We start from the raw sequence: 24595 nt of genomic DNA on the forward strand, positions 1-24595 counted from the left end.
AAATGTAGAAATATTTCTCACACTTGTACACGTGTAGACTCATGACTGGCCTGGTGAACATAGAGGGCAGCAGCTGTGTCTCCGCACACACACAGACGTGTAACAACCAGAACACTCCTCAAGGCTGAGGTCAGTTATTAGTTAGTCTTTAAAATCTGCGCTCTCAAACCAGTAATTTAATGCAACATAGGATCCAATTCAGCACAACAGAAAATAATAGTAACTAAAAATGACACTTGTAGTGTAACAGAATTTAAATAACAAACTCCTTGTAACTTTCTCAATAAATGCATCCATTTCTTTAGTAATTACACCTATTGATTGTGCCAAACATTTCTAAAGCCCTTCAGCAAGCAGCTTCCTCCACGGATGCTGCAATGCATCGGTGGTCCCCTGTTGTTCTCTTCATCTGTAGTTTGGTGTATTGATAAATATGCGCCAGATCCCAAAAGTCACAATGCTGTTAATCGATTAGGAACTTAAATGCCACCAAAATACCATCTGTTTGAGCAGAGTAGCCTGGGATTAAACACGCGCCTCCCCGTCTGCAGGCTTATCCTTAAAAACGTATCCATAGCAACAGTCTAGCCTCACACGTTGTCGGTTAATAAATAAAGGACACACACGCTCCTCTTTTTCCTGTTGTTTTTCCTTTTATATTTATAAAAAAAAAAACATTGACATTGTCTACATCACAGACAAGAATCATCAATATTTTTAACAATTTTTGCCATGAACGGAATGACCCCGACCCTGTCCCTCCCGTGGAGAAAACTCGTCTATACACAGTATACTTTACATACCTATAGTCCCTGTTCAGTCTTTTTGCATTTTACATAATTATCAAAGTAGTATCAATAGCTTTAAAATACATACAATGCTCTTTCCATTGTTAATTATAGTCTATCCTGATTGTACACACAGTATCGTTTCCCACAGTTAGTCTGATGAATTGCTGTGTGCCTCCTTTTGTTCTTAGAAAATAATCTGGAGAGACAACACGAGACTCTGCTCTCATGAAACCAAAATTCTTGTGATGATTTGAAGATGAGAAGCACTAGCTTCCACGTGTTGCGGGAACGAGCCAGAAAACGCTGCTTTAACTGACGCTTCCGCCTTTATTTCTGACGCCAATAACGCGCTGAACCCTTCTCAGACCCTCCAAGGGGGGTTTAACTGCTTGGTCGGGTCATACTTGAGATTATGAGGCACAGTCAGAGAATCAACCTAATCCCCAATCAGAGGAGTTACACAAAAAGAGTAACAAAGAGGTTATTTAGGAAAAAAAACAACAACCCCAAAACAACAGAGGAGTAACACAATTCATGGAAAAAAGTCATGTTGGAGTATTGATGGGCAGTGCTCAATTTACATTTTAACCACACAGAATTAAATCCAGTGCCTCACATGTTTGACCCAAAACAAAAAAACAAAACAGATTTTATGCTTGAATGAGAAACTTTGGCAGCAGAGACTTTTGAAAAGGTGACGCAGGAGATCTCATGTTTCCAACTGAGCAGCAGGGAGATGTTGCTCTGAGCTGTTGCAAACATGGAAACGGCTCCAGGACTGATTGGTGATTGATAATTACAGCCAGGCACTTGAATGTCCTTTTAGATGTGACCCTCGGGATGATCTCCGGACCTAAGCAGAGCAACCACCGATGGCTGTTTGACCAGCGAGGATTCAAAAGTGTCCCAAAAGCGGCAGCAGAGTCCAAATATTTGGTTACAACCCTCAGCCCCATTAAGCAGCTGTAATAAAAATAATCAGGTAATAAAAATCAATCTAAATGTGGGAAAAGCTACCAAAATATGAGAAATCTCTTCATCTTTACCCTGTTTACACACAGCAAGAGCCCTGGCCTTTAAATGTTTGGTCAATACACTCAAGACAGAGTTACACCAAGCGATGCAGCTCAGTACGCTGCGCTGCTGACACCTTAACAATGATCTTCACTAAGAACAGAGTCAATGCGACAGGCTGAGTTAGACGGACAGTCGGTGGTTTAATGCAGCCTGGTTACAAACTCTACTGATTGGATACGATGATGCTAACTGCGTAGCAGAATCGGCATTCAGCCTTGTGCTGGCGAACGTTCTAAAATGTTCCTGGAAGTAGTGAACTGCACAGCTTGGTGGAAACGTGGCTTTAGTGGAGAGTTTGGCATCGCTTCATCACATACAGGAGAAATGTTCTTTTTTTTCACATTAACATGGCCAAAATCTCCAGGAACCATTCTGGAATCATTAAGCAACCTGTCGCACTAGCTTAGCACTCTTGGGAAATAAAGATGGACAACATTTCCTCGTGGTGTAAAAAACAAAGCAATGTTAATATCGATTTAACCATTTGGAGCAGAAAATAAGGAAGCTTATTCATTTAATTAAGACTGACACCGGAGTCTGACCATGATGCTTTCTGGAGAATTCAAATATTGTCCAGCTTTATTTACAACCTATGTCCCAACAATAACATTTCAATGAACAGAAAAGCCTAAATTTGAACTTTTTTGGTAAGTAAAGTAAACAAAACCAATTTCCGATTATGCTTTTAGTGAATTTTCCTCTTCCTGGTGAAGAACAGTGCAGACTTTGTATTGTTTTGGGGCAGATTGGCAGCAGCAACATATTAGAAATGTAATAAAATTAATAAGCAGCAGCAGCAGCTTATAGTCCTCCAGCTCTGACTGCGTCCCACCTTTTGGGAACCGAGCCCAGTCCAGATATTCCATATCCAAATAATGTGAGCGACACACGGGCACGATAGTGCTGAGTTAGCCCAGATAATAGGCAGGCACCAGCGCTGGCTGCATCCACCGGGCCTCTGGTGTTAGTGTTGGGGGTTCGCAAAATACTGCAAATAAATAAGTGCACATATTTGTAATTCTGTCCAGTCAGTGGACAATGTCAGAAACCAGAAACTGGATTCTCCTTGGTGTAAAAAGTCAAAATACAGAAAGTCCTTTAAAATTCAAACATTAAAATCTGCAATGTAGAATGACAAGATTCATCGGTTGTTTCTTCTTTCTGCTTCACAGTGTGCTTCAATGGTCAGCTTCAGATGGAGGACGTCACATCTGCAACAGAGCTCGAGCTTTTGCACAAAAAATGAGCAAGAAGTAAAGTCGAGGAGCTGACGTTGATGCATCCCAGAGCGTAAAACTGCTGAGAGAAAGAATCAGGCATGGAAGGCTGTTTGTGTGTGTGTGTGCGTGTGTGTGTGTGTGTGCGCGCGTTTCTTTTTTATCTTCTTTTTTTGGCCAAATATCAGCATGATAAAGCTGAACAAAACAGCAGATAGTGCTTACATTGTGGCTGAAGAATTAGGCACTGCAAAAAAAAATAAAAATAAATATGATTTTTTTTTTTCTTTCTCCACCGTGTTTCTAGTAAACACAGAAAGGCAGTTTGATTATGGCTGACTGAAGTTTCTGCTCTGTCGTTTGTAAAGATCACCGCGTTCACAATTTAGACTCAGGAGAGATACATGTTTTCTGACAACCCATTTTGAGACCATCTGTCTAAAAAACAGCTACAATCAAAAATGAGGCACTTTATAAAAGAGTATATAGATGTCTAGGCTATATAGTATAATCATTACTGTATATGTATACTGTATAATTTATATACCACTGTGGCGTGTTACTTCATTAGCGTTAACATAGAACTAACTACAGTATGTCCTGTTATATGATGTGCAGCTGTAACAGAGAGCACAGTTGCCAAAAGAAAAGGATTTATACTTTTGAGAGACTTGGTCGAAACCCTGACTTTTTGATTTGAAGGTCTGCGAGGAGAGCTACGCTGCGGTGCAGCTGGGGTGAACTCATCTGCGGGTCTGAAAAATTAGGAGTCGATGATTATGTTCATCTGTTTTTAATGTGATATTCTGCGCTGTCTGGGGATTCTGACCTTATCCGCGCTGAAATGACTGCAGCTTAGATTCCTGTGCTGAAGCTTTTCAGTGCTTTCAACACTTCCAACGACAATAACAAGTCTGTTTTAGTGCGCACGAGCTGTTTGAAGCCTGTCTGAAGCTGCGTGTTGCAGGAAACCAGCAGCAACACACGCACGATACACAGTGTGTAAAAGGTGAAGCATCAGAAGTCTGAAACGGTCAAATTTTCAGGCTGAAGTCCCTCAAAAAAAGTATAAAAGTGTTTTTTTAGGCAACTGTGTCTAATAAAGCAATTACTGACCGTGTGTGTGACCAAAACCTCCACCAAGCTGCATTTTCCTTCTTATTTTGAGTCAAAATGACACCTAATGATTATTTAAACGATGCCGCCGCATTAAAGAACTTTGAGGATTCCCGTTAAAAGACACTTGCAGCTGAGGTCGTGTCGGCGTTCGGCGGGCTGCTCCTGTCGCAAGCAAGAGTGGATGCAAACGATACACAGATGGACATTTTCCTGCCATTTGTAGGATTCCCTGAAAGCCTCGCTAATTCATGACCTTGCCCACATGACTGTCAGTGTGTGATGGAGCGCGCACGATCAACATGACGGCCACCTGAGAGCTCACACACGATCGCAAATCATGTCACCGTCCTCTGTATACTGATGTCATTTTTTGTCAAAACAAAGGCAAATGGTAATTCCTGTGTGTGTGCACGTGTATGTGTGTGTGTGTGTGTGTGTTTGGCACACGTCTGGTTGACAGAAAGCGGGAGACGGCGGGATGGGGATGACTTCTCCGTGGTTTTTTAGCATTCAGACCGGTTGTGTTGTGGCAACAGAACGAGCCGCCGACCGTCCACTGGCAGAACGAGCGTGAAGCTGTCACACTGCTGTCGCGCTCGCATCCGACGCCAAGACTCGCTTCAGCAATCTGGAGGGAGAGGAACCAAAAGACGGCAGGGATTTAAACATCATACCACCACCATTGTGCTTTACAGCAGGAGTCACATCTGAGATGCTGTAGAGATTATTGCAGGTTGCTTTTGTTGATTCTGGAGTGGTTGCTTGAGCAAATATCACATGACATCTTTTAAAAAGGATTTAGAGTGCTGCAGATGTGTGTGTTTGATCCGGACTAGTCAATTAAATAGCAGAAAACATCAGAAATTAGAAAAAAAAACCATATTATAATTATATTTAAAACCACTTTGACACATTAAACTGAAGTCAGTTTCAGATGACAGCTGCATGGAAAAAAAACCTCCTGCCAATGTAATTTAACAGAACCATGTCAGAGTATTGAATGTAAAACCCACTTACAGACACAATAATCACAGCACTCATTTATAAAAAAAATAAATAAATTGCATATTCAATACTGTAAGCATCCGATATTTGTTGGCTTTACCTCATTGATCAACTGAACAAGACTGATGCGTAGTGACGCACAGACCGGTGGCACGGATGAGTATCTTAACCCAGTCAGCATATTTTAAGGCTGTGTTAATTTGGATCTGTAATTAGTAGGTAATTAACACAAGCAGAGCGATGAAAGAGCAACAGATTTTGATTTCTGACCATACGCGTCTGAGCTAAGCCTGCATATTTGGATCGCTGCTAACCGTGGCGCTCCTTCTCCACCGAGGTGAAATTCCATTATTCGAATGTGTTCTGCAGTTAATGAGTGCAGAAAAAAATAATTGTCTGTAGTTTACAGCAGGGGAAGCACACTGAATCATTAATTGCAGTGCGGAACATTGCATGAAATAGTCATTTTCAGGTCCTTATTTATTTCTATGCATGTTAAATACATAAACAAACTGTCCCCAATGGAAATAATTAGGCACTCATTATGATAACACATGTACAGAGGAGATTGAATAGCAATTAGGTCAATCAATTATGCAAATGTGCAGCTTGAAATGAATAACCGCAATAATCAGTTTGCTCAAGGAAGTCCTCTGATTATTTTTGCCTTTATTTATTATCTTTGCATTTTAATATACCGCTGCTTTTTGCAGCAAGTTGAAGGAGAACGCCACAAACGTCAGCGTGCGTCCATCCACTGGACATGTGCTTCAGCCACTGACATTAACCATCAAATCACTGTCATGTGTGTGTGAGGCAAAAGCTCAGCGCTCCAGCAGCCACTGCCACACACCCACACACCACCAGAAACACCTGGGCCTGTGTTCCGTCACCTCTACCTCCATTTATGTGAAATGGCTCATTACCAGCAGACAAATCAATTGGCTCTGCTCTCTGAACACCCACTTGTGATAATAAGAGCCTCAAAAGACAGCCCACAGGCTGGAACCATGCTAGTGCCCTCGAGCTGGAGGCAGGGGCGCCTCAGTAGGAGATGAAAAAGAGTTAGGGAGGCCCAGACGTGAGCGCTGGCCGCACGTAAGAACACACGGAACGCATAAAAAAGCACCAGCACACGTGAGGAACTGAGCATCAGTCAGGCTAAGACCTGCTGTTCATGGCAATCAAAGCCAGAACGTTCCATTTTATTAACTGTTGTTTATTTGTAATAATAATAATAATAGTTGTAATATCTCAGTAAAATATATCTACAAGGTTAATAAAACACCAATAAAGAGTGATACTAAAATACTTTAATAAGGTAAATTGGAGGTGATTTTTGGAGTCCAATTGACTTTTTGTTTAAATTTTGGAGAATCAGCGACGCAGTTCTTTCTGAAATCCATAAACTGCACATATTTGTTGTCCTTCTTCTTTTTTTTTACCTGTGGTGGCTATGATTTTTTTGTAAATCCAGAAGATTAATGAGTAGCTCACTACAGACTGAGCCACACGATAACATCTAAAAATCCATTTTCCAAACAAAAAAGCTTTCTTGATTCCAGTCAGGTGTTATCAAATCACTCCTTATTCACGCATTGTTTAACCAAAAAATCCACTTCAGTTCCCACTGAGCTTACCTTGACCCTCCTTTCTGCTGCCCTGTTGCGCTCTCAGCTCTTCTGATTTATAGAAATCAATACTGGCATAAGTGTTGAGGCTGGATCCAGCACCAGTGCCCATGGCGCTGCCTCCGATGTTGTAGGTGGCGGAGGGCCGCTCCACTCCAGCTTGAGTGCTCTCTTTAATGGCCAAGTCGAGGTCAATATAGTTAAGGCCCTGTTCAGCGGATGAGGTGGAGGCTTGTGATGGAGCTGTGTGCGGCGAGCAATCTAAACCGTGCCGATGGCTCGCTGCCTGGCTGCCCTCCTGGAAGAGGGAGGTGGAAGAGGATGCGTGGTGTGACAGGGAGGGAGGAGCGCTAAAAGTCTCTGGGTAGTGGCCTTGACGCCCCTGTGGGTCGCCTCGGACCAACCTACCGCTCCGCTCGGGGGACTGGAAGGTCTTAACTGGGGAAAAGCCCAAACCTGCCTCCTGCTCCGTGGATAAGGGCTTGGCTGCTCTTGATGAAATGCTGGGATCTGATGCTTTGCTGTCCATATACGCTGGAGGGGGGTCTGGCATTGTCACCACCTTAACCTTTGCTCTGAACCCGCCGCTGCCCTCTGCTGCTAGAGGAGAGGACGTGCCACGTTCATGGCGGCTCTTGGGAGCAACGGTCGGCGACCCCTGTGGGCTGCTGAATGTGGATATCGGTGCTAAGGGCAACGGGGCCTTCCCAACGTCCATATTGACGTATTCAGCAGAGGCGGACAGCGGAGCAGAGAAGCTGCGCGGAAGGTTGGCGGGATTTTCGTGGCAGAGGAGAGGTTGATTGATGGGTCGGAGAGTTCCGTGGATCACAGGCTGTCCACGTTTAGAGCCTGTGCGTTGTCCTCCAGCCTTCTCCTCTTTAAACACAATGCTCACGTACTCCCCAACATTTTGCGATGGCAGTAGGTTCTCCTTCACCCGGGGTAACGTGTTCGCCTTAGTAATGTCTGAAGAAACACTAAGGGGACGACCCCTCCTCTGCTGCTTTGGGCTTTTACTACTTGATCCACATTTCTGATGATGGAGCCCTTCTTTTGTGCTTGTTCCTGCACTCTTGTACTCCGCTCCGGTCCTTAGTAAAGTTAACCCTCTCCCCGCTGATATGGATTTGTCTTCCAGGCTTTCGCTACTGGCTGAGCTGGAGGAGAAGGAAGAGGAAGACATGGACAGTTGACAGCCTCCTGCAGAGCCCACAGTAATTTTGTTTCTTTTGCTGTAACCCACCCCCCCTCCCCTGCCGGCACCGTCGGGCCCGCTGCTCTCCTTTTTCCCCTCCCCTTTGTGTAAGTCTTCCTCAAAGCGGGAATAGAGAGTGTGCTGGTAGGCTCGTGGTAAGGAGAAGTAGGAATTGAACATTTTTGGCTGCAGCTGGTGCTGCTCCGGATGAGAGGGCGGCGTACTGCAGGCAGAGCGGCTGCAGACAGGTGAGATATTCATGTAGTCACTGGCGGCCCGGCTCTCCATGCTGGTCCTGCTGTCCCACATTCCCAGTCTGTGCAGATCTGTGGAGCTGCTGCTGTTAGGGGACATGACCATGTAGCCCTCTGAGCTGGGCTGGTGGATGTGTTGAGGGGGGGACACACTGTTGTTAGGGGTCATGGCCATGTACTCGTCGTCTGCTCCGGGTTTAGGGCTGCTGTCAGATGTACCTATGGATAGAGAGAGGGAAACAGGAGACGTCACTCCAGGCAACATTGACATGTAGCCACTATCCAGAGGTGCTCCAGGATCCACGTCTCTCCTGCTTTTTTCTGCCCTCTTCCTGCTCTCCCCACCAACATCTCGCTGCCCTCCAACTCCACGGTTAGTACACTGCGACATGACGGCATATTCTTCGTCTTCGTCGTCATCGTCTTTTCTATGTGGAGTAAGTCGTTCATGGGCCGCCAAAGGCAGCGAAGCCCTCTTGCTTAGAAGCCGACGTTCCGCCTCAGATTCTCTACTGGATGCACGCCGCAGAATACGTCGGCCTTTGGAGCGATGGTGCGAGCCAAGGAAACCGTCCCTCTGTCCCATCACGATGTAGCTGGAGGAGCTTTCTCCATGTACGTGATGTCCAGACAGACTGGGCACAAGGAGGGAATGTTCCCCGGGACTGGAGCCATATTCATCCGAAGAACCGTAGTCACTTGGTGAACCTGAAACAGAAACCCTCTGAGAAACACGGGGGTAGGAGCAGATTGTCATGCCGCCCACAGCTGCCCCCCCAAGGCCACATTCTGAACCATGACCAGAGCTGGAGGAGAGACTGGGCGCAGGAGAGGGGGCGGGGTTGGGTGTATAACGTGCAAGGCTGAGGGTAATCTTGGCAGGAGTCGGAGCCCTGGTGGGCTTGGGTTTTAGAGTGGGTGTAGTTGAGCAGGAACCATTGAGACTTGGACTGGAGCTGGCCCACGTTCCTCTGGCGCTTGCTCCGCCCTCTTCTGACCTGGCACCTATGCTGGCAGTTCGTGCCCTGGGGAATCCGTGGCGTGATGTGGGCGAAGTGCTCGTGCTGCCTCCGGTCCCCGGAGTCTCCGTGCGGGCTCTCCTCGTGAAGCCCACCTGACTTGGCGGCAGATTTGGATGATGACGACGGCTCGGGACGCTGATGGGGTTCGAAGCAGTGCCTCCCCCACAGGACGTCCCCACGGACTGAGACTTACTGCGCTGGCCAAACTCTTCGCTCAGGGCCTTCATGGCCTCCAGCAGGGTCTCGTGCATGTTCTGAGCCACCACAGAGTCGTCCACCTGCATCCAGAACTCTCCGGGGCCGGTGATGGCCGAACGCCCCACCTCAATGAAGAAGAAATTCTCCGAATGGCCACACCTACGGACATTCATCAGCTGCAACACCACGGCGGCGACATCCGAGTTGAGCTTGACAAAGTTGACCGTCTTGTCTGTTAGGCACAGCCGGTAGATGCCCACCAAGTTCCTGGCGTGTCCAAGACCTTTGGGCCAAACTTTGACCTGCCACACCTCCTTGAAGGTTGGAATTGGTGACGGAGAGCTGCACTCTCCACTGCTGCCATAATCTTCAGGGGTTTTACCTTAGAAAACACAACAAAATTAACAAATAAATAAATAAGTACATAAATGCATACGTACACCATGTAATCAAGGCACCAAAGGGCTAATAACACTGACTAGAATTACTTATTTATGAGCATTTACTTATTATTCACCTACTGAAATTCTATCCACTAAAATATCTATCTATCTATCTATCTATCTATCTATCTATCTATCTATCTATCTATCTATCTATCTATCTATCTATCTATCTATCTATCTATCTATCTATCGAACTCCCCGTGAAATGCATAAATTCCACAAATTTCAATGCGTTTTGACGTCACTCCGAGAATAAAATGTAGACAAAAAATAAAAACAGCGTTTTGTGAGGCAGAATTTGAACAAAATGGGTGGTGTGTGCGTGTGCGTGTGAGTGTGTGTGTGTGTGTGTGGGGTGGGGGGTGGGGGGGTCCACAACATGTCAACACCGAAGCTGAGCGTCAGACTTGGGGGGGAAAAACCCGCAGAAGATAACGCGGAGGCTGGGTGGTGGTATTCTGCCCCAGCAAGGATAACAACGTAAAGCACGCGGATGCCCGACACACACACACACACACACACACACACACACACACACACACACACACACACACACACACCACACACACACACACGCGCGCGCGCGCGCACACACACACGCGTATATTTATTTCCATTTTTTCTGGTCGGAACGCACTGACGGTGCCATCTCCTCCCTTGAACAGCGTAAGGGGAATGTAGGTTAGGCGAGCGGCGCTCGGAGCTGTGCAGAAAAACAAAAACACGGGCTCCAGCAGAGTGCACCCCGATAGGCTGCTACTATATGATGCATCCGTCGGGTGGTTGCTATATGCCCACTGCGCCATGCAAAAAAAAAAAGAAAAAAAAACACGCCACCGTGTGAAAGGGGTTGCACGTTAGACGCAAACGGCCCAAAATCTACACATTATCAGGTGAAACGCAGTCAATGCATTCGTTTAAATCATTGTTTTTTTGCAGGGGGGAAAAAAACACACATCTTCGGCGTGCGGAATTCGAGCAGCGCTTGAGGATATGCTGCACAAACACAGCACATGCCGCCCATAGCGTGCGGGTCTATCCCCGTTCAGACGGATCCACCTCACAGTTCGAAACACATCGTCCGAATCGCGACCGATTTGGTCCGATTCTACGCGTAAAGCAGCACCGATGACCGGGCACCTCCACGCACTGATGCACGCTAAACAATCGGGAATAACCGGGCTCGGTGTGTGGATAACAAATAGCCCACGGCAGGATAGGCCTGATGCAGGGACAGACTGTGGAAATCATGGCACACTTCATATCTTACAGTTGCACTGGAGGTCCAGCATCGCTTGGTACCACTCGTTCTGGATCTCCTCGCTGTCCGCAGCGATGGCAAAGCTCTCGCTGCGGGTGTAGAGGACGATCATGTGCTTGTTCTTGGAATCTGCCCGCTTGTTGATGTTGAAGCAAGTCTCCAGGTTCAGGACTTTTTTGGGCACAGGTGATTTGCTGCGAAATTTCTTCTCGTTCTCGTAATACTCCAGTCGCGCCGGACCATGCTCCGAGGCCGCCCTCAGCACGAAAAAGCGCCGGTGCATTGATTTATGCTTGCGGAGGTAGCCGCTTTTCTGTACATCTTCATAGTTCTGCGGCTCGGCTGCTTGGTTCTCCATGGCCAGGACAGACTGATGAATATTAGAAGACTGTAATCTCAGGGAATCTATCTCAGTCCAAGTGCTCTCCCCATTAATCCATCGCAACTACATCGCTCGCCCTCCCCGCGTCCACGTTTGGGTGTCCAGCAAGCGTGTGAAGGTTCGGGCTGATCAAAACCAGCCGACGCATGGTTTGAATCTGCGGTGACACGATGAGCCCAGCAGCTGCAGGAGAATCCACGCACGGAGCGTGCACAGCGTCCACCGCTGCCCGCTCTGCCCGCAGCCCAGCCCAGCGGCACGACCGAGTCCAACCGCGGTGCACCTCTGCAGCTTGAGGACGTCTCCTCCACCTGTCTGAGGTTGCCCACCGTCTCTACCCACCACTGCTAAGCTGCAGGGGATGGAGCCGAGACTTCCGGTAAATGCTTTCAAAATAAATGTAGCAAAAGGAAAAGTTCAAGGTTGGTACAATGGCATGCATATTGGAGACAAGTGAAATGTACCCTATTAAATTATTCACGTTTTTCAATTATTCAAATTATAGAAGATTGCGCGGGATTCCGTCATTGAATAGGTTCAATCAGAGGCTAAACTACATGAACTATCAACTCCCACCGTACTTCAGTGTTTGTCAGAAAATTACTCTGGTATTTTAAACTCTTTTTTATTAAATATCCCTCAGCACCCCTTATTTTAAATTTCTTACCCCGTCAAGCAGGCCTTTGTTAACAAAATAGGTCAAAAATAAATTTTATTAACGTTTTTCAGCAAATGTCGGTATTGGGTCAAGAAAGAGCTGATTAAATTTTTTAATTCTGTCTAAATATTGCATCACCGTCATTTAACAAATTAAAAACAAGAGGCGGATGCTCTAACGTATAGTTACTGTCTTATTGAGCTTTATTTTGAAAGTCAGACCGCACAGCTTCCGGTTTGCTCCGCTTGTTTTTGCCGACTCGACGCAGTTCCAGTCGTCCTGGCACTTGCAAGCCGGTGTCAGTCACATCTCTACAGGGGTCGCTGGCGCTGATGTGCACGGAGGAACACGATGTTCACTGTCGGTGTGACGGTGCCATCAGATGCTTAATGTCGTGAAATCGAAATAGGGCTGAAACCATTTCTCGTATTCAGACACGAGAGAAACAGCCGCAGTCGCTGCACACTGTCTGATGGGGGTCTTTGCAGAAATGACTCTTTCTTAAAATCACCCTGAACGCACCTGCAGATTGGATATGTAACTTAAAAACCCCAGTCGTCGCGATATTTGCCACATGTATTAATATAATGTGTCTTAGATTTTGATTACATTTCGTTTTCATTTATTTATTTTAAAAAGACTTCACAAAAATCACCTCTTTTCAGCGTATTTGTGAGCGGGTTGCCCATATCAGCGTAGTTTGAGGCGTTTCTATTATTAATGTGACGAACTGCACTTGGATATAATAAAAAAAATTGCGACAGATAATAAAGTATATTTTATCGTCACCTACAAAAACAAACAGGGGTTTAGAGGGAAAACCTGTCACATCTTTAGATTTTACAGTCCTAGGGGTGTGATTGCGCCATCAAAGTACAAAAAAAAAGCACAAAAAAATAATGAATAAAAAAAAGCTTTGGCATAGCAACCTGTCAAAGTGATGACATTGTCCTCACAGCAACCCCGGTTAGTGACAGAAATATGAATTGTTTTGAGCTGTAAATGTCCACGGGGGTTCTTATAACTCTTGCAGACTTACCTAAAGGCAACAGGCATATTATGATGCAGATATCTGGATATAGCATCACTTCAGCAACGCATTTAAGATATATGACCGTGCGGTATAGGCATTGTTTCAACTGGAGTTTAAAGAGATTGGGATGTCAGCCAAGAAAAATCGGTTTATATCTTTGCATTTTTTTATGAAATGGCAATGCTGCTTCCAATTCATCTCCATTTCCAGCGGTGTTCAGGAAGGCTCAGAGGGTGTGTTTGCGATGTGCATTGTGTTGCACAGACGTTGCGGTTTCATTATGTTGTTCTGCTGCAGAATAAAACAGCAACCCCCTAATTTAGCCCTGCATATCTGCTGAAACAGGGATACTGCCTTTTAATATCGTAGTCAGTCTTTGTCTAATTCTCCCTCCACTTGCAATAATCCTATTTATTTCTCGTGCGTAAATCAGTGTGTTTGTTGTGCACATTAGCTTTTATCGCTTGGGTGATGATGTTCCTGACAACAGAGGAGGTGATACAGCAGAGGCATGAGGGCAGAATTCACTAGAACCATAATTTATTTGCAGAAACATAATGAGTTCACATTCCAAAATGAACTATACAGTCCATTCAGTTTTGTTAAAACCTATTTGGCAAATTGATTACATATCTAAAAAAAAAAAAAAAAAACAACCAAAAAAATGAAGATCCCATCTAAGAAAGCTCCCACGAAGCTGTTATCCTCATCCACAATGGTACACGGGTGCTTGCGGAGCCAAATGCTGCTGCTAAACCCTTAATAGTGTGAGAGATTCCAGCGCGTGCAAAGCTGATGATGGAGCCATCAGACGTCCACTCTGCTGGTGACGCCCTGGTGGTCAGTGGTGACGCCCCAATGGAGACAAACGTCCACAGCCTGAAACTGTTTCTGCAGGAAAATCCAGTGCTAACGCTGCGAAAACAACGACGGCGCTGGCCTTTCCCCCCCTTTTTAATGCACAATGATTACACCCCTGCCTCTGCATCACGTCTCATTGGTGTCAGGGGCTTAGCAGGAAAAAGAGTGTAATAAAAAGTCCTTCCAAAGAACACTGAGTATGTACACATTTACAGTATTTACACACATCCACAGGCCAAACATTAACCAACCAGAATGCTCCCTGAACTTGTAAGGATAATCATTTTTGATTGATTTGGGTTTGGACCGACCCAGTTTTGTCCATATGACCTTCAGTGGCACCTGTTCCAGGTCCCGGAGAGGCCGAAAAATAAGATAATATTCCCTAGAAGATGGGAAATACACGTGACAAGGCCTAAACTGGAGGAGCGCGTTATCAGACACAGTGATTCCTAAGAGGTCTGCAGGTTATGCTTTACAACGTTTGTGTTACGATGCTAGCAAATACACGATATACCATTAAACTGCTGGAGAGTCACTCTGCCAAGGAACAAATCATCCTACATCAATTTTGTTATGGAATGGGAGCATGACTCAAGCTTCCGTAAGCCCACGTATAGAAATAGATTATTACATTTTCTATGTGTTGTTTATTTTTATGTCAGTCGTCAATGAAACGCTTCAACATTCTCAGCAATGCTGCTAAAAGTACATAAATGAAAGCTACTGTCGCCTTGAGGGAGAGATTATGCACAGATGTTATCAGGTTTAATGCTGTAACAGGACTAATGCTGCTCCAGATCACCTTAGATTGAATCTATGCAAATATTCACATCACAACTGATAATTCTGGACAATTGCAGAAAGCTCTTTTTATGGGTTCATTTTTGCAGAACTGACCATGTGCACATGTCCGTGTGTTGGTTTAACAACAACAACAACAAAAACTAATTCATCTTCTTCTGTCGATCCAGGAACTTTTGCCGTCTGTCCACAGGGATCTCTTCTAAAGTGATATCGTGATTAGCTCCCCTGCAACAAAATTCACATTGAAATAAAGCCAGCCATTTAATTACATTAGATCGTGGGGCAATAATCGAACATTGCGCAACACTGCAAGGCTGGCATCAAGGAACTCTCATTCATGGGTGACTGGAGGAGAAAACAAACGACTCTCTCACCCTTTAGTATCTGGAGGCACAGGCAGATGCTTGTTGAAATCCTCTTTTCCTATCAACCAATATGTGTTCTCAATCCCTTTCCCCTACAATTGCACAGTCAATAATATTCATTAGCCATCATTATGGGGTGCAAGAGCAGATAGACTGCGTGTCTTTTTTGTCCTTACCTTTAACTCTGTGAGTCCTCTGAGTTGAATCTTGTATCCCAGTTTCAAGCTGTTCAGGATATCAACTGTGGTTTGGTTGACATGGATTCTGTAAGCTGTGGGGACATAAGAAAACACGATGACACACCGGCAGCATAAATAGCCTTGGTCCTTTTTCATGTTTATCTGACACTCTTAAACCGCTTGAACCGCTTTTTGATTATACACACAAGTGGCCACTAGGTGGCAGCATATTGCTCATAAATCCCTGACCTCTGTGGCAAAAGTCAAGCTTAAATAATTTTAAGACTGAATTTTACTCTTAACTATTTAGTTATGATAAATGCTACCTTCATTCATTCTTTTAGTAACTGTTTTTTAAACATGCTAATTAAAAATACAATATATTATTCAAAACTGGAAAGTGCTGGGACACGAAGAAGGCTAATTACATAATTAAAAGGTCTCCACAGAGCTGAACTACAAAGTGGAATATTGTTGCTGTGTTCCAGCAATTTTATATAAATGTTTAATTGGATTTAATTAAATGAGGATTTAATTCTGTAAATCAACATTTCTTTGTGACCTATAGAAATCTAGTTAGAGATGTTTTGTTACAGTGTGTTTATTTTATGCGGCAAAAAATGTGTTTATCCAACTTGTTAAAGGCTTTTATGGCTTTTAAAAAAAACAGAAAACTGTTCTTATTCTTGTTTCCTTGCTTGTTTCTTCTCTTTGGGCAGCTGAGTTCAATCATTTTGTTTTTTTCCTCCTAATGAGCCATTAAAAAAAATCTGTTTTTAAAGAGAATTTCCCAGCACATAAAATCATGACGTCTCTTCACTCACCCGCCAAGCCTGTGCAAAAGTCTTTCGAAACCTTTAGATGCTGTGTGGTGTGAGCGTTTTATTTTTAAACACAAAGTGCTTTAAATGATTAATACTGAAGTTTATACTTAATTCATACAGCAGGCGGAGATAGCTGAGGGAAACTTGGTCATTCACGGCATTTCCAGTGACATTTCAAATTGGCCTCTAATTCTGCTGATAGTCTTAAAAGATTAAGCATTACTGACCAACTTAAAGCTCCGTTTAGCCGCCGGTGACATGCACACAAACTGCAGCTGTCTTTGCTTTTAGTAGAAAAGGAAGGAGAATGTGTTTTTCACAAGGACGGGAGGCACTCACGCAGGCTCGTGGACTCCATCCGAGACGCTGTGTTGACGGTATCTCCGAACAGACAGTACCGAGGCATGGTGAGACCCACCACCCCTGCCACCACTGGGCCTGCAGAACACAACAGGAGACGCTCACACAGAAGAGGCAACAGGGAGCGGGAAAGACACAATATGAGCAAAACACAATATGAAATATTTATCAAATCATCTGAGTCTGTAGGTCCCCGTCCAGATTTAGATACCTTGAGTTAATTGGATGACAGCACGCTAAGTGGATAGAGTTTCACTGTTTTAAGAAGTAGTCCCAGACAAGGATAAAGGAGGTTAAAAATAACACCTTCCTTTAGCAGCTTGCGTCCAACTTTTCTGATTCTCTTGCCATAACTATATTTACTTGGAGATTACTTGGAGCGCTGAGATTTATTTATGCAATAATATCATCAGGAGACTCTCAAGGCAGAGTGTTTTCCATAGGTGAGGTTGCTGCATGTGTCATAAGGACGGAACGCTGCTCCACAGACTTCTCACCTGAGTGCAATCCAATTCGGATCCTGACCTTGAGGTCAGGCATGTGCCTCACTTTAAAGGTCCCGATGCAGTGGAGGATGTCAAGAGACATGTTGGCCATTTCAGCAGCATGGCGGTTACCGTTGCGAGCTGGTACTCCTGACGCCACCATGTAGGCGTCTCCAATAGTCTCCACCTGTAAAAAACACGCAATACGTCCATTATTTTCTTTACTGACCCAACAAAACAGCAGCTGGAGCAAATTTCCTGAATAAAGTGCAAACGAAAGCCGGCGCTCACTTTGTAGACGTCATGTAGCCCAATGATGGCATCAAAGTGTGTGTAGAGGTCATTGAGCAGGTCGACCACCTCGATGGGTTCGCTGAGAGCCGAGATGGTCGTGAAACCCACGATGTCGCTGAAGTACAGCGTGATCTGGCTGAAGTGTTCCGGTATAACGGGTTTGCCTGTCTTGAGCGCTATGGCCACGGACCTGAAAGGGAACCATCAGGGCTGAATGTACCGGTAACTGGCACATCAGCTACTTCCTGTTCCCGAACCATCACACCTATTATTGTAACTCTAGGGAATGGACGGAGTGATGTCTAAAAAGAAGCACAGCAGACCTTTCTTACTAGCTAAAATTTGATTACCCTTCATGTTAAAGAGCACACATCGTAAATAATAAGTCCTGGAGTTTAGATGACTGCTTGTTTTTCAGGGATCAGTGACTTTGATCTGGTGATTTTTTTTCTGTCCAATGATTCTAACAGCAACAACATTCTGTGCTGACAGACTGTTTTACAGCTGTGTTTGAACTTTGACTGCCCAGAGGAGGTCAAAAGAACATCCCCTTAACTCTCCCGCATGTCTCCACCGCTGACTCTGCAGTCCATTATTATATAAAGTTGCTGGAAACTTACTTGGGCAACATTGCAGCCACCAGTTTGTCAGTCTTCTGCCTCTCCACCTCCAGCTCCTCCGTCCTCTCTCGAATCAGATCCTCCAGGTTGGAGGAGTACTGCTCCAACATGCGCAGCATGCTGTCAATGATGTTGGTCTTTTTTCCCCTGGTGATGTTTTTGAACTACAACAAGGAAAGGATGGTTCTGAAACTTATCAGTACAAAAGAGGCGCCGCAGAGAAGCGGCCTTTCAGTCCTTTCACCTGTTTGAAGACGTCCTCAAAGGTCGGCCTCCTCTCCGGCTCTTCACTCCAGGCCTGTTTCACAATCTGTATCACATCCAGCGGCGCCTCGTCCACCGACACCTCAGGTCGGCACAGCGGAGGAGGCGATTTGACCTTGTTGATAATCTCTGCCAGGACACAAAAAACACAGCAGGGAACAAGTTTACGGAGAAGCAACCACACAGTGTCAGTCCAGCAGTTCAGCGTTGGTGTGTGTCACTCAGTAATAGTTTTTATGGCCTTTAACTCATGTAGGCAACATGTTTGTTGCCTCGTCACTGACCCTTGGCAGGCATGTCCAGCATGCAGAATGGGGCAGAGCGACTGACGACTTCCTGAGTAATGATTGAGAAGCTGTAAATATCCCCCGAGAAAGTCCCCCTCCTTCTCAAACTGCTGTTTCTCAGCAGCTCTGGAGCCGTCCAAAGAAGATCTTTAATGGAGAAAAAAAGAAAAATGCTGACAGATAAAGAAAATCAACAGGAGAATTTTTCTTATTATTATTCGGTGCGTGAACTCACCCTCGGGTTTTTCTTCATCCATGTTCACACCTTGACTAATCAAAATGTTATTGAAGCCATAATCTGTCACCTTCAGCACGAAGCGGCCGTCTACCACACAGTTCCGGGATTTGAGCCTTCCGTGGATGATATCACGATGGTGCAAGTACTTCATCCCCTGACAAATCAATTCATGAAGTGCATTTTAATGCAGATCACACCCTTTATTTAAGCACAGCCTGGGGCATTTGCCTCTCTTACCCGAATCAGATCCATCAACAGGGACGACTTGAACATCCAGTCGAGTCGCACGTTCTCGTTGTTGAGCAGATCTTCCAGGCTGCCCCTGCTGCAGTGCTCCGTCACCACGCCGAAGATGCCAGAGTCGAAGAACAGCCCCAGCAACAAATTGATGTTCTCGTGCCTCATATCTCTGAGCTGAGATGATGGAAGCAGGCACACGCATTGATAAGGCAGCCCAGTCGGTGTAGGTGGTGCGCATCACACTGTTCATCTACATTAAATCCTGATACTTTAACTTGTGTGATGCTGCTTTTATAAGTTCTTGCCATCATCTGGTGATTCACGATGTTTTGTCGGCTTTTTTCATTTTGCTTACCATGACAAAATCATTTTCAGTGCTGCCGCTGACACTTGATACCAGACCAGCGGGGCATTTCTTCAGCCAAACCCAGTCACCCTGCGACGCGGACGGAACAACGTTGTGAGACCAAGCACGGCGAAACAGCTCAGCCAAACCTGTCAGGAGAGGCTCACCTCAAACACGGCAACGTTGGAGCTGTCAGGGGAGGAGGCCAAGTAGCTGCGCCCCGACACCGAGTGGTGAGGCGTCTTCATATCCACTTGGCTTTTCAAGATGCTTTCATCATTTAGTTTCTGACACACAAAGAGACGCAAAGAGGATGCAATCGGCGCTCCAACATCAACAAAAAGAAGAAAAAGAAGGAAAAGACCCAGCTCAGGACTGACCCGTTTGCTGATTTGAGTGTTGATGAAGATCAGGTCGTCCAATGTCAGAACTACTTTTGCTGCTCCACCTCCCCCTCCTCCGAAGCTGAACCCCACCCGACCATTTCGCCTGGACAGAGCGGCAAAAGGGAGCAAGTGAGCTGGTGTGTCATTGTCACACAGGCGCGGTTCGTTGAGGGACCTACTTGAAAGCGAGGAGGAAATTAGCTCCAAATCCGGCCAGTGTGATCAGCAGAAGGAAAAGAAAGAGGAGTGTGACTGAATCCATGCCTTTTGGGAGAGAAGGCACAAATGGGGAGGTGTGAACGGAGCACAGAGGTGATCACAGTGCCTGATTAGTTCTCCACTCACCTCCGCTGCAGGCAAAGTAAGGACTGAACCAGCAGCTTGAATCTGTGTACGGAGTGCTGCCAGCGAAGTGGATGGAACGCCCCAGGTATTTCAACCCCCCGGTGATGCCATCTGTATGACTGGCTTCCAGAGCATGGGTGGAGTACAGGGATGTGCCCATGCCGCTGTAATCCAGCACTACGTAGCGCGCTTGCATGCCTTGACTGCCCCGGCCTGCTCTCAAGGGCTGGTTGAAGCCATTGAATTCAAAGCCACCTTTGCTCTTGCCAAGGATGTGTCCCGTTACCCAGGTGCCCTCGCTGGCACGGGCCTGCTCGGCGGCCATAGCTATGTAGTACATCATGTTGTAGATGGTGCCAAAAAATGGGGAAACCTGAAAGAGGAGACAGCGACACGGTAACCATGACGGGATTCAAACACCGCTATCACCCGCAGCGATCGGCAACCGTACTTGCTCTGGTTTGGTGCTGCTGCGGATTTCATAGCTCTCCTGAGCATCTTTGAAGGCCTCAAAGAAGTTGCGCTCTCCAGAGTCCATGGTGATGGTGAGGACCCCGTCGTAGGCTTTCCTCAGCTTGGTGTCATTGCCTAGAGAATAGTACTGCGCATTCTTGTAGGGCAGTGAGTAGAGGAGGGTGTCATAGGGGATAAAGATGTAGCCGCGGTCAATCATACGCATGGCCAAGGCTGTTGTCAGCAGCTGGTACTGAGACTGACCACCGATGAGGACGGAAGGCATGCACATGATCACCACTGTGGGGAAGAAGCAGACCAAAAAAAACTGATTTGATGGCCGTATCGTTGGGACAGGAGCAATGTCATATCTTTAACGTACCTCTGACGCGATCTGTTTCCCGTATTTTTGTCAGGGCTCTCCGTGCTCCTTCCTTCCCGTCCTCCATGGTGACCACAGGTTTAACTGGCAGGCCCAGGGTCCTCAGTGAAGCAGCCAGCTCCGCTCCTGTGGCTTCCCACAGGTCTGTCTCGTCCGAGATAATGGACACGTGGGCCCAACGAAAGTACCTCAACACAGAAAAGAGAACACGGGAAGGCAGCGGGAGGGGCTGCTGGTATGTGGGATACATCCCGATTTTCTTCATGTTGGGATTGAGACAACCCCAGGAAAGAAGCCCCACGTCCCATTCTTTCGCATACAAAGCAGCAGAGGAGCAGTAGCCCGGATTGGCAGGACCCAGATAGGCAGCACCGTAACCTTCCAGCTCAGCAAAGCGAGCCAGCGCACGGGACGATTTACAGTCCTCGTTGATCAGCGTGTAGTCGTACCAGTAGCCTCTGTTTAGGTTGGGGTCCTTGTTCATACGGCTGGTGGCAAGACGGGCCGCTAAATCAGGGAGGGCTTTCGAGTACAGGAGGTCACAAGTCCAGGGTCCAATCAGGGCCACCTTGAATGTGGTTGCCCAGGCTCGACAGGGAAGAGATATGAACAAGACTAAGAGCAGAAGAAACCCGTTCCTGCACCACCTCCCAGAGCATCTCAACGGGGACAATGGCGAGCACGGCGTGGATGTCAGCGAATGTGTTGACGACAGCGACGAAACTGCTGACGTTTTAAGTCCAGCATGTTGAATGCAACTGTCCGTGGCCCCTCGGTGGAGCCTTTTTTTCTTGACCTTATTTGCGTTGTGCTGCCACCGTGGGTGGTAGGACAGGTTGTGCAGAAATCGAGGGTCCCTGTGACTCGCCATTTCTACTGTTCTCCTGATGTTTTAGACACAGAAGAGCCGAGTGCGGGAAATGCGGCCGCGAGCGTGATTTTTCAGGGTAGGCGGTGTCCTTTGGCACTCAGCAGGAGGTTAGTCCAAACCTGGACAGGTGATGAGAGAACCCCCGAACCATCACTGCCTCCGGAAAAACAGACAAACACATGTTGGAGATTTAGGAAATCTGTAACACAAGTCTGTTCTGCGTCCCGTATTCTCTGTTCTGGTACTGAACACATGCTCTCCGAGCTGTACAGGGAACATCTGACAGTGTCAAAATGTCACCGCTGTCGCTCGTAGAATTACTGCGCTGATCAGCTCAGCCAGGATCTCAGAGTTTTAAATAAAAACGTGCCGCATAAGCACGGGCCTAAATTTAGCCTGATTGGCCCATTTTAAACTCCCCTCTTTTAAAGTGAATCTGCACATCTCAAAAGTTATATTTCAGTCAGATTCTCAAAACCAGAACCTAAAGTCTATTTAGCACAAATAATAATTGGCTGTAAACTCACAATTAGGCAATGATGGTCGTTTAAACGCAACTGTCTGGTAGGAAGAATGCTTGTTCCTGCCTGTGTCCCCCTCTGACAATACATACTACATTATTACATAATGCTGCAGATAATAGTATTAATTCCGGAAAAAGTATCACAGAGGTCATTTTCTTTCCTTGTTCTGACGCAAACAGCGACTGCCAAAGACCCATAAACTGATTGACGCTTACGCTGGCTTATCTGTCGATAATGCGTTAAGTAGAGCACGGACTATTATTTTAGCCTTGGGGTTTAAGCCGCTGATGAGAAATGAAACGTAACACAGGCTGAGCTGTAATCACTTTGGTGGTATCACACACTGCCATTGTTGTCGGGGCAGATAGAGGAGACTGCTCTAACATCAGCCCGTTACATTTAAAAAAAAATCAGTGCCCCCCTAAATTAACGGAGTGGTTTCTTTGACCTCGCTTCACTAATATGAGTTGCTGCTAAATGGAATAATTCTTACCCTTCTGAATGTGTTCATCAAAGCGTTTTAAGGTTGAAGGGGTCTTATTCCATCTGGTTTCTACGACAATGACGCTACGAGATGAAAGACTCACCACACTGATATTTGCTCTAGAAGTGAAGATAGATTGGTTGGTTCTGACCTGGAGCAGCGTTTCTACTCAGAAGCCATGTCAGCGTTGGAGGCTGAGCCACGAGCAGGAGCCAGAAAAGTTCTTTTTTGCCCCTTTGCCGACACAAAACACCATAGGTAATCCAAGCAACGTGAGGGATAGATATCGAATTATTTATTCCTTTTGCATCCGGCCGCCTCAAACTCAGGCCTGAAAAATGTCCTCATTTCTTACTTTAGAGCCGCCCCGACTGGACTGAGACCTGCCCCAAACCTCAGAGACTGACAAAAGGTAGAGATGGATGGTTAAAAAGAAAAGAAAAAGAAGAAAAATGGCATAGAGGTGAGGAGAGGTAACAGGTTAAAGAAAGAGAAGAGTTGGAAGCGCCTGGAAGCTCTCAGTCCTCTTTAGCTTTTAATCCCTGTGTGTGCATGAACATTGTGGGGGAAGGAGGGGATGAAAAGAAGGGGAAAGTAGACTGTGTGTTCCTTCTCCGACCTGCAGGTGTGCCTCCAGAACATGCTCGCATCACTTTGTAGTTTTTTACTCACCGGCCTCTTCAGATGATGATTTGATTGCTTGATTTTGTAAAAAAAACAAAAAAAAACCCAACATGGCTGAAAAAACCAAAAATGGACATGAGGCCAATCAAATCACAACAAATGTCCCCAAAAGAGTCCAAACACATCTAGTCGTGTGTATTAAAATGTTTTTGAACATGTGGATGATTTGTTGAGGCTATGTGAACCTTGGGGGGGAGCAGTCGTTAGCTGTCACTGCTAATAACACATGTGTGTAATAGTGGAGCTTCAACCAAAGGATCAGCGTGTGGTGCTCAAGACTCTTGAGTCTGTAGCCTCATATCACCCTGTAGGTTAAGTCCTACACATGTGTCCTACTTTCCCATTCTATAGAAGCTTGAGATGCTAAAGACCTAGCATGAAAGAACTGCTAAATCAGATTCTATTGAACACATCTTTAATGAATTGAACCGGTGATATTGACCATAATGTCGATGATAGATGGACCGTTGTTGCTAGCAGGTCTTGGTGATGTTTGAGCTCTTTTAATGTATTTAATGCATCTACCTGCATGGGGTTCAGATAATATGAGGCAAACAGGAGGGCTCGACATGCGGGACATGGGGCTAATAAAAGAAAGACTATATGAGCAGGAGCCGAGGCACAAAAAATATCTTAATAATGAAAAATTGCGGTTTTCTGTTGTCGTGGCAGCACAACAGCTGGCATTTGTGATTAGGGACAAACCTGTAAATGTGAATATGCTGGGAAAGCAGCGCCACACAATCGGCGGAACCGAACCTCTCAAGGGCTTGTTGGGAAGTGGCCTTGTGCGACTCCATTGCTCTTCTTATTTGCCTTACCTTTCACAAGTGGTGGCAGCCCGAGGTAATCAGATTAGACCGATGAGGCTGTGCTAAACTGATCTGCTGCCCGCAAGCCTCTTAGCGACATGACCAGCAGTGCTGTCAGAGATCACTTGTGAGCAAGGTCAGAGGCAGAAGTGCTGCAGAGACTGCAGCTTACCTGCACTTGTGCCTTCGAAA

The 24595-nt window shown here is 45.9% G+C and overlaps 2 protein-coding genes across 2 annotated transcripts; both read right to left on the reverse strand.

The window, feature by feature from the left end:
• Nucleotides 1-633: 633 nt before the first annotated feature.
• si:ch211-284e13.4 (insulin receptor substrate 1-B) lies at nucleotides 634-11960 on the reverse strand. Its single transcript, XM_057053927.1, has 3 exons — nucleotides 11229-11960; nucleotides 6850-9894; nucleotides 634-4832 (listed from the first exon to the last, which is right to left on the reverse strand). Exons 1-3 carry the CDS (start codon nucleotides 11575-11577, stop codon nucleotides 4825-4827), a joined length of 3402 nt encoding a protein of 1133 aa, XP_056909907.1. The 5' UTR covers nucleotides 11578-11960; the 3' UTR covers nucleotides 634-4824.
• Nucleotides 11961-14780: 2820 nt separating this feature from the next.
• On the reverse strand, nucleotides 14781-23428 carry gucy2d (guanylate cyclase 2D, retinal). Its single transcript, XM_057055005.1, has 19 exons — nucleotides 22917-23428; nucleotides 21029-22052; nucleotides 20645-20946; nucleotides 20194-20566; nucleotides 20028-20112; nucleotides 19843-19951; nucleotides 19630-19749; nucleotides 19472-19552; nucleotides 19114-19290; nucleotides 18874-19030; nucleotides 18636-18785; nucleotides 18332-18480; nucleotides 18088-18251; nucleotides 17465-17657; nucleotides 17186-17360; nucleotides 16668-16766; nucleotides 15502-15596; nucleotides 15335-15417; nucleotides 14781-15185 (listed from the first exon to the last, which is right to left on the reverse strand). The coding sequence occupies exons 2-19, from the start codon at nucleotides 21897-21899 to the stop codon at nucleotides 15101-15103; spliced, it is 3468 nt and encodes a 1155-aa protein (XP_056910985.1). The 5' UTR covers nucleotides 21900-22052; nucleotides 22917-23428; the 3' UTR covers nucleotides 14781-15100.
• Nucleotides 23429-24595: the final 1167 nt, after the last annotated feature.

This window comes from Takifugu flavidus, chromosome 14 (assembly GCF_003711565.1).
Source record: "Takifugu flavidus isolate HTHZ2018 chromosome 14, ASM371156v2, whole genome shotgun sequence".
Classification (NCBI taxonomy): domain Eukaryota; kingdom Metazoa; phylum Chordata; class Actinopteri; order Tetraodontiformes; family Tetraodontidae; genus Takifugu; species Takifugu flavidus.

Coding starts and splice junctions, on each gene's coding strand:
- si:ch211-284e13.4 (XM_057053927.1), bottom strand. CDS start 11,577: ATGGAGAACCAAGCAGCCGAGCCGCAGAACTATGAAGATGTACAGAAA. Junction 9,895..11,228: donor GCTGGACCTCCAGTGCAACT/GTAAGATATGAA, acceptor GTGTTTTCTAAG/GTAAAACCCCTGAAGATTAT.
- gucy2d (XM_057055005.1), bottom strand. CDS start 21,899: ATGGCGAGTCACAGGGACCCTCGATTTCTGCACAACCTGTCCTACCAC. Junction 20,947..21,028: donor GGAAACAGATCGCGTCAGAG/GTACGTTAAAGA, acceptor TCTTCCCCACAG/TGGTGATCATGTGCATGCCT. Junction 17,361..17,464: donor GGCTACATGACGTCTACAAA/GTGAGCGCCGGC, acceptor TGTTTTTTACAG/GTGGAGACTATTGGAGACGC.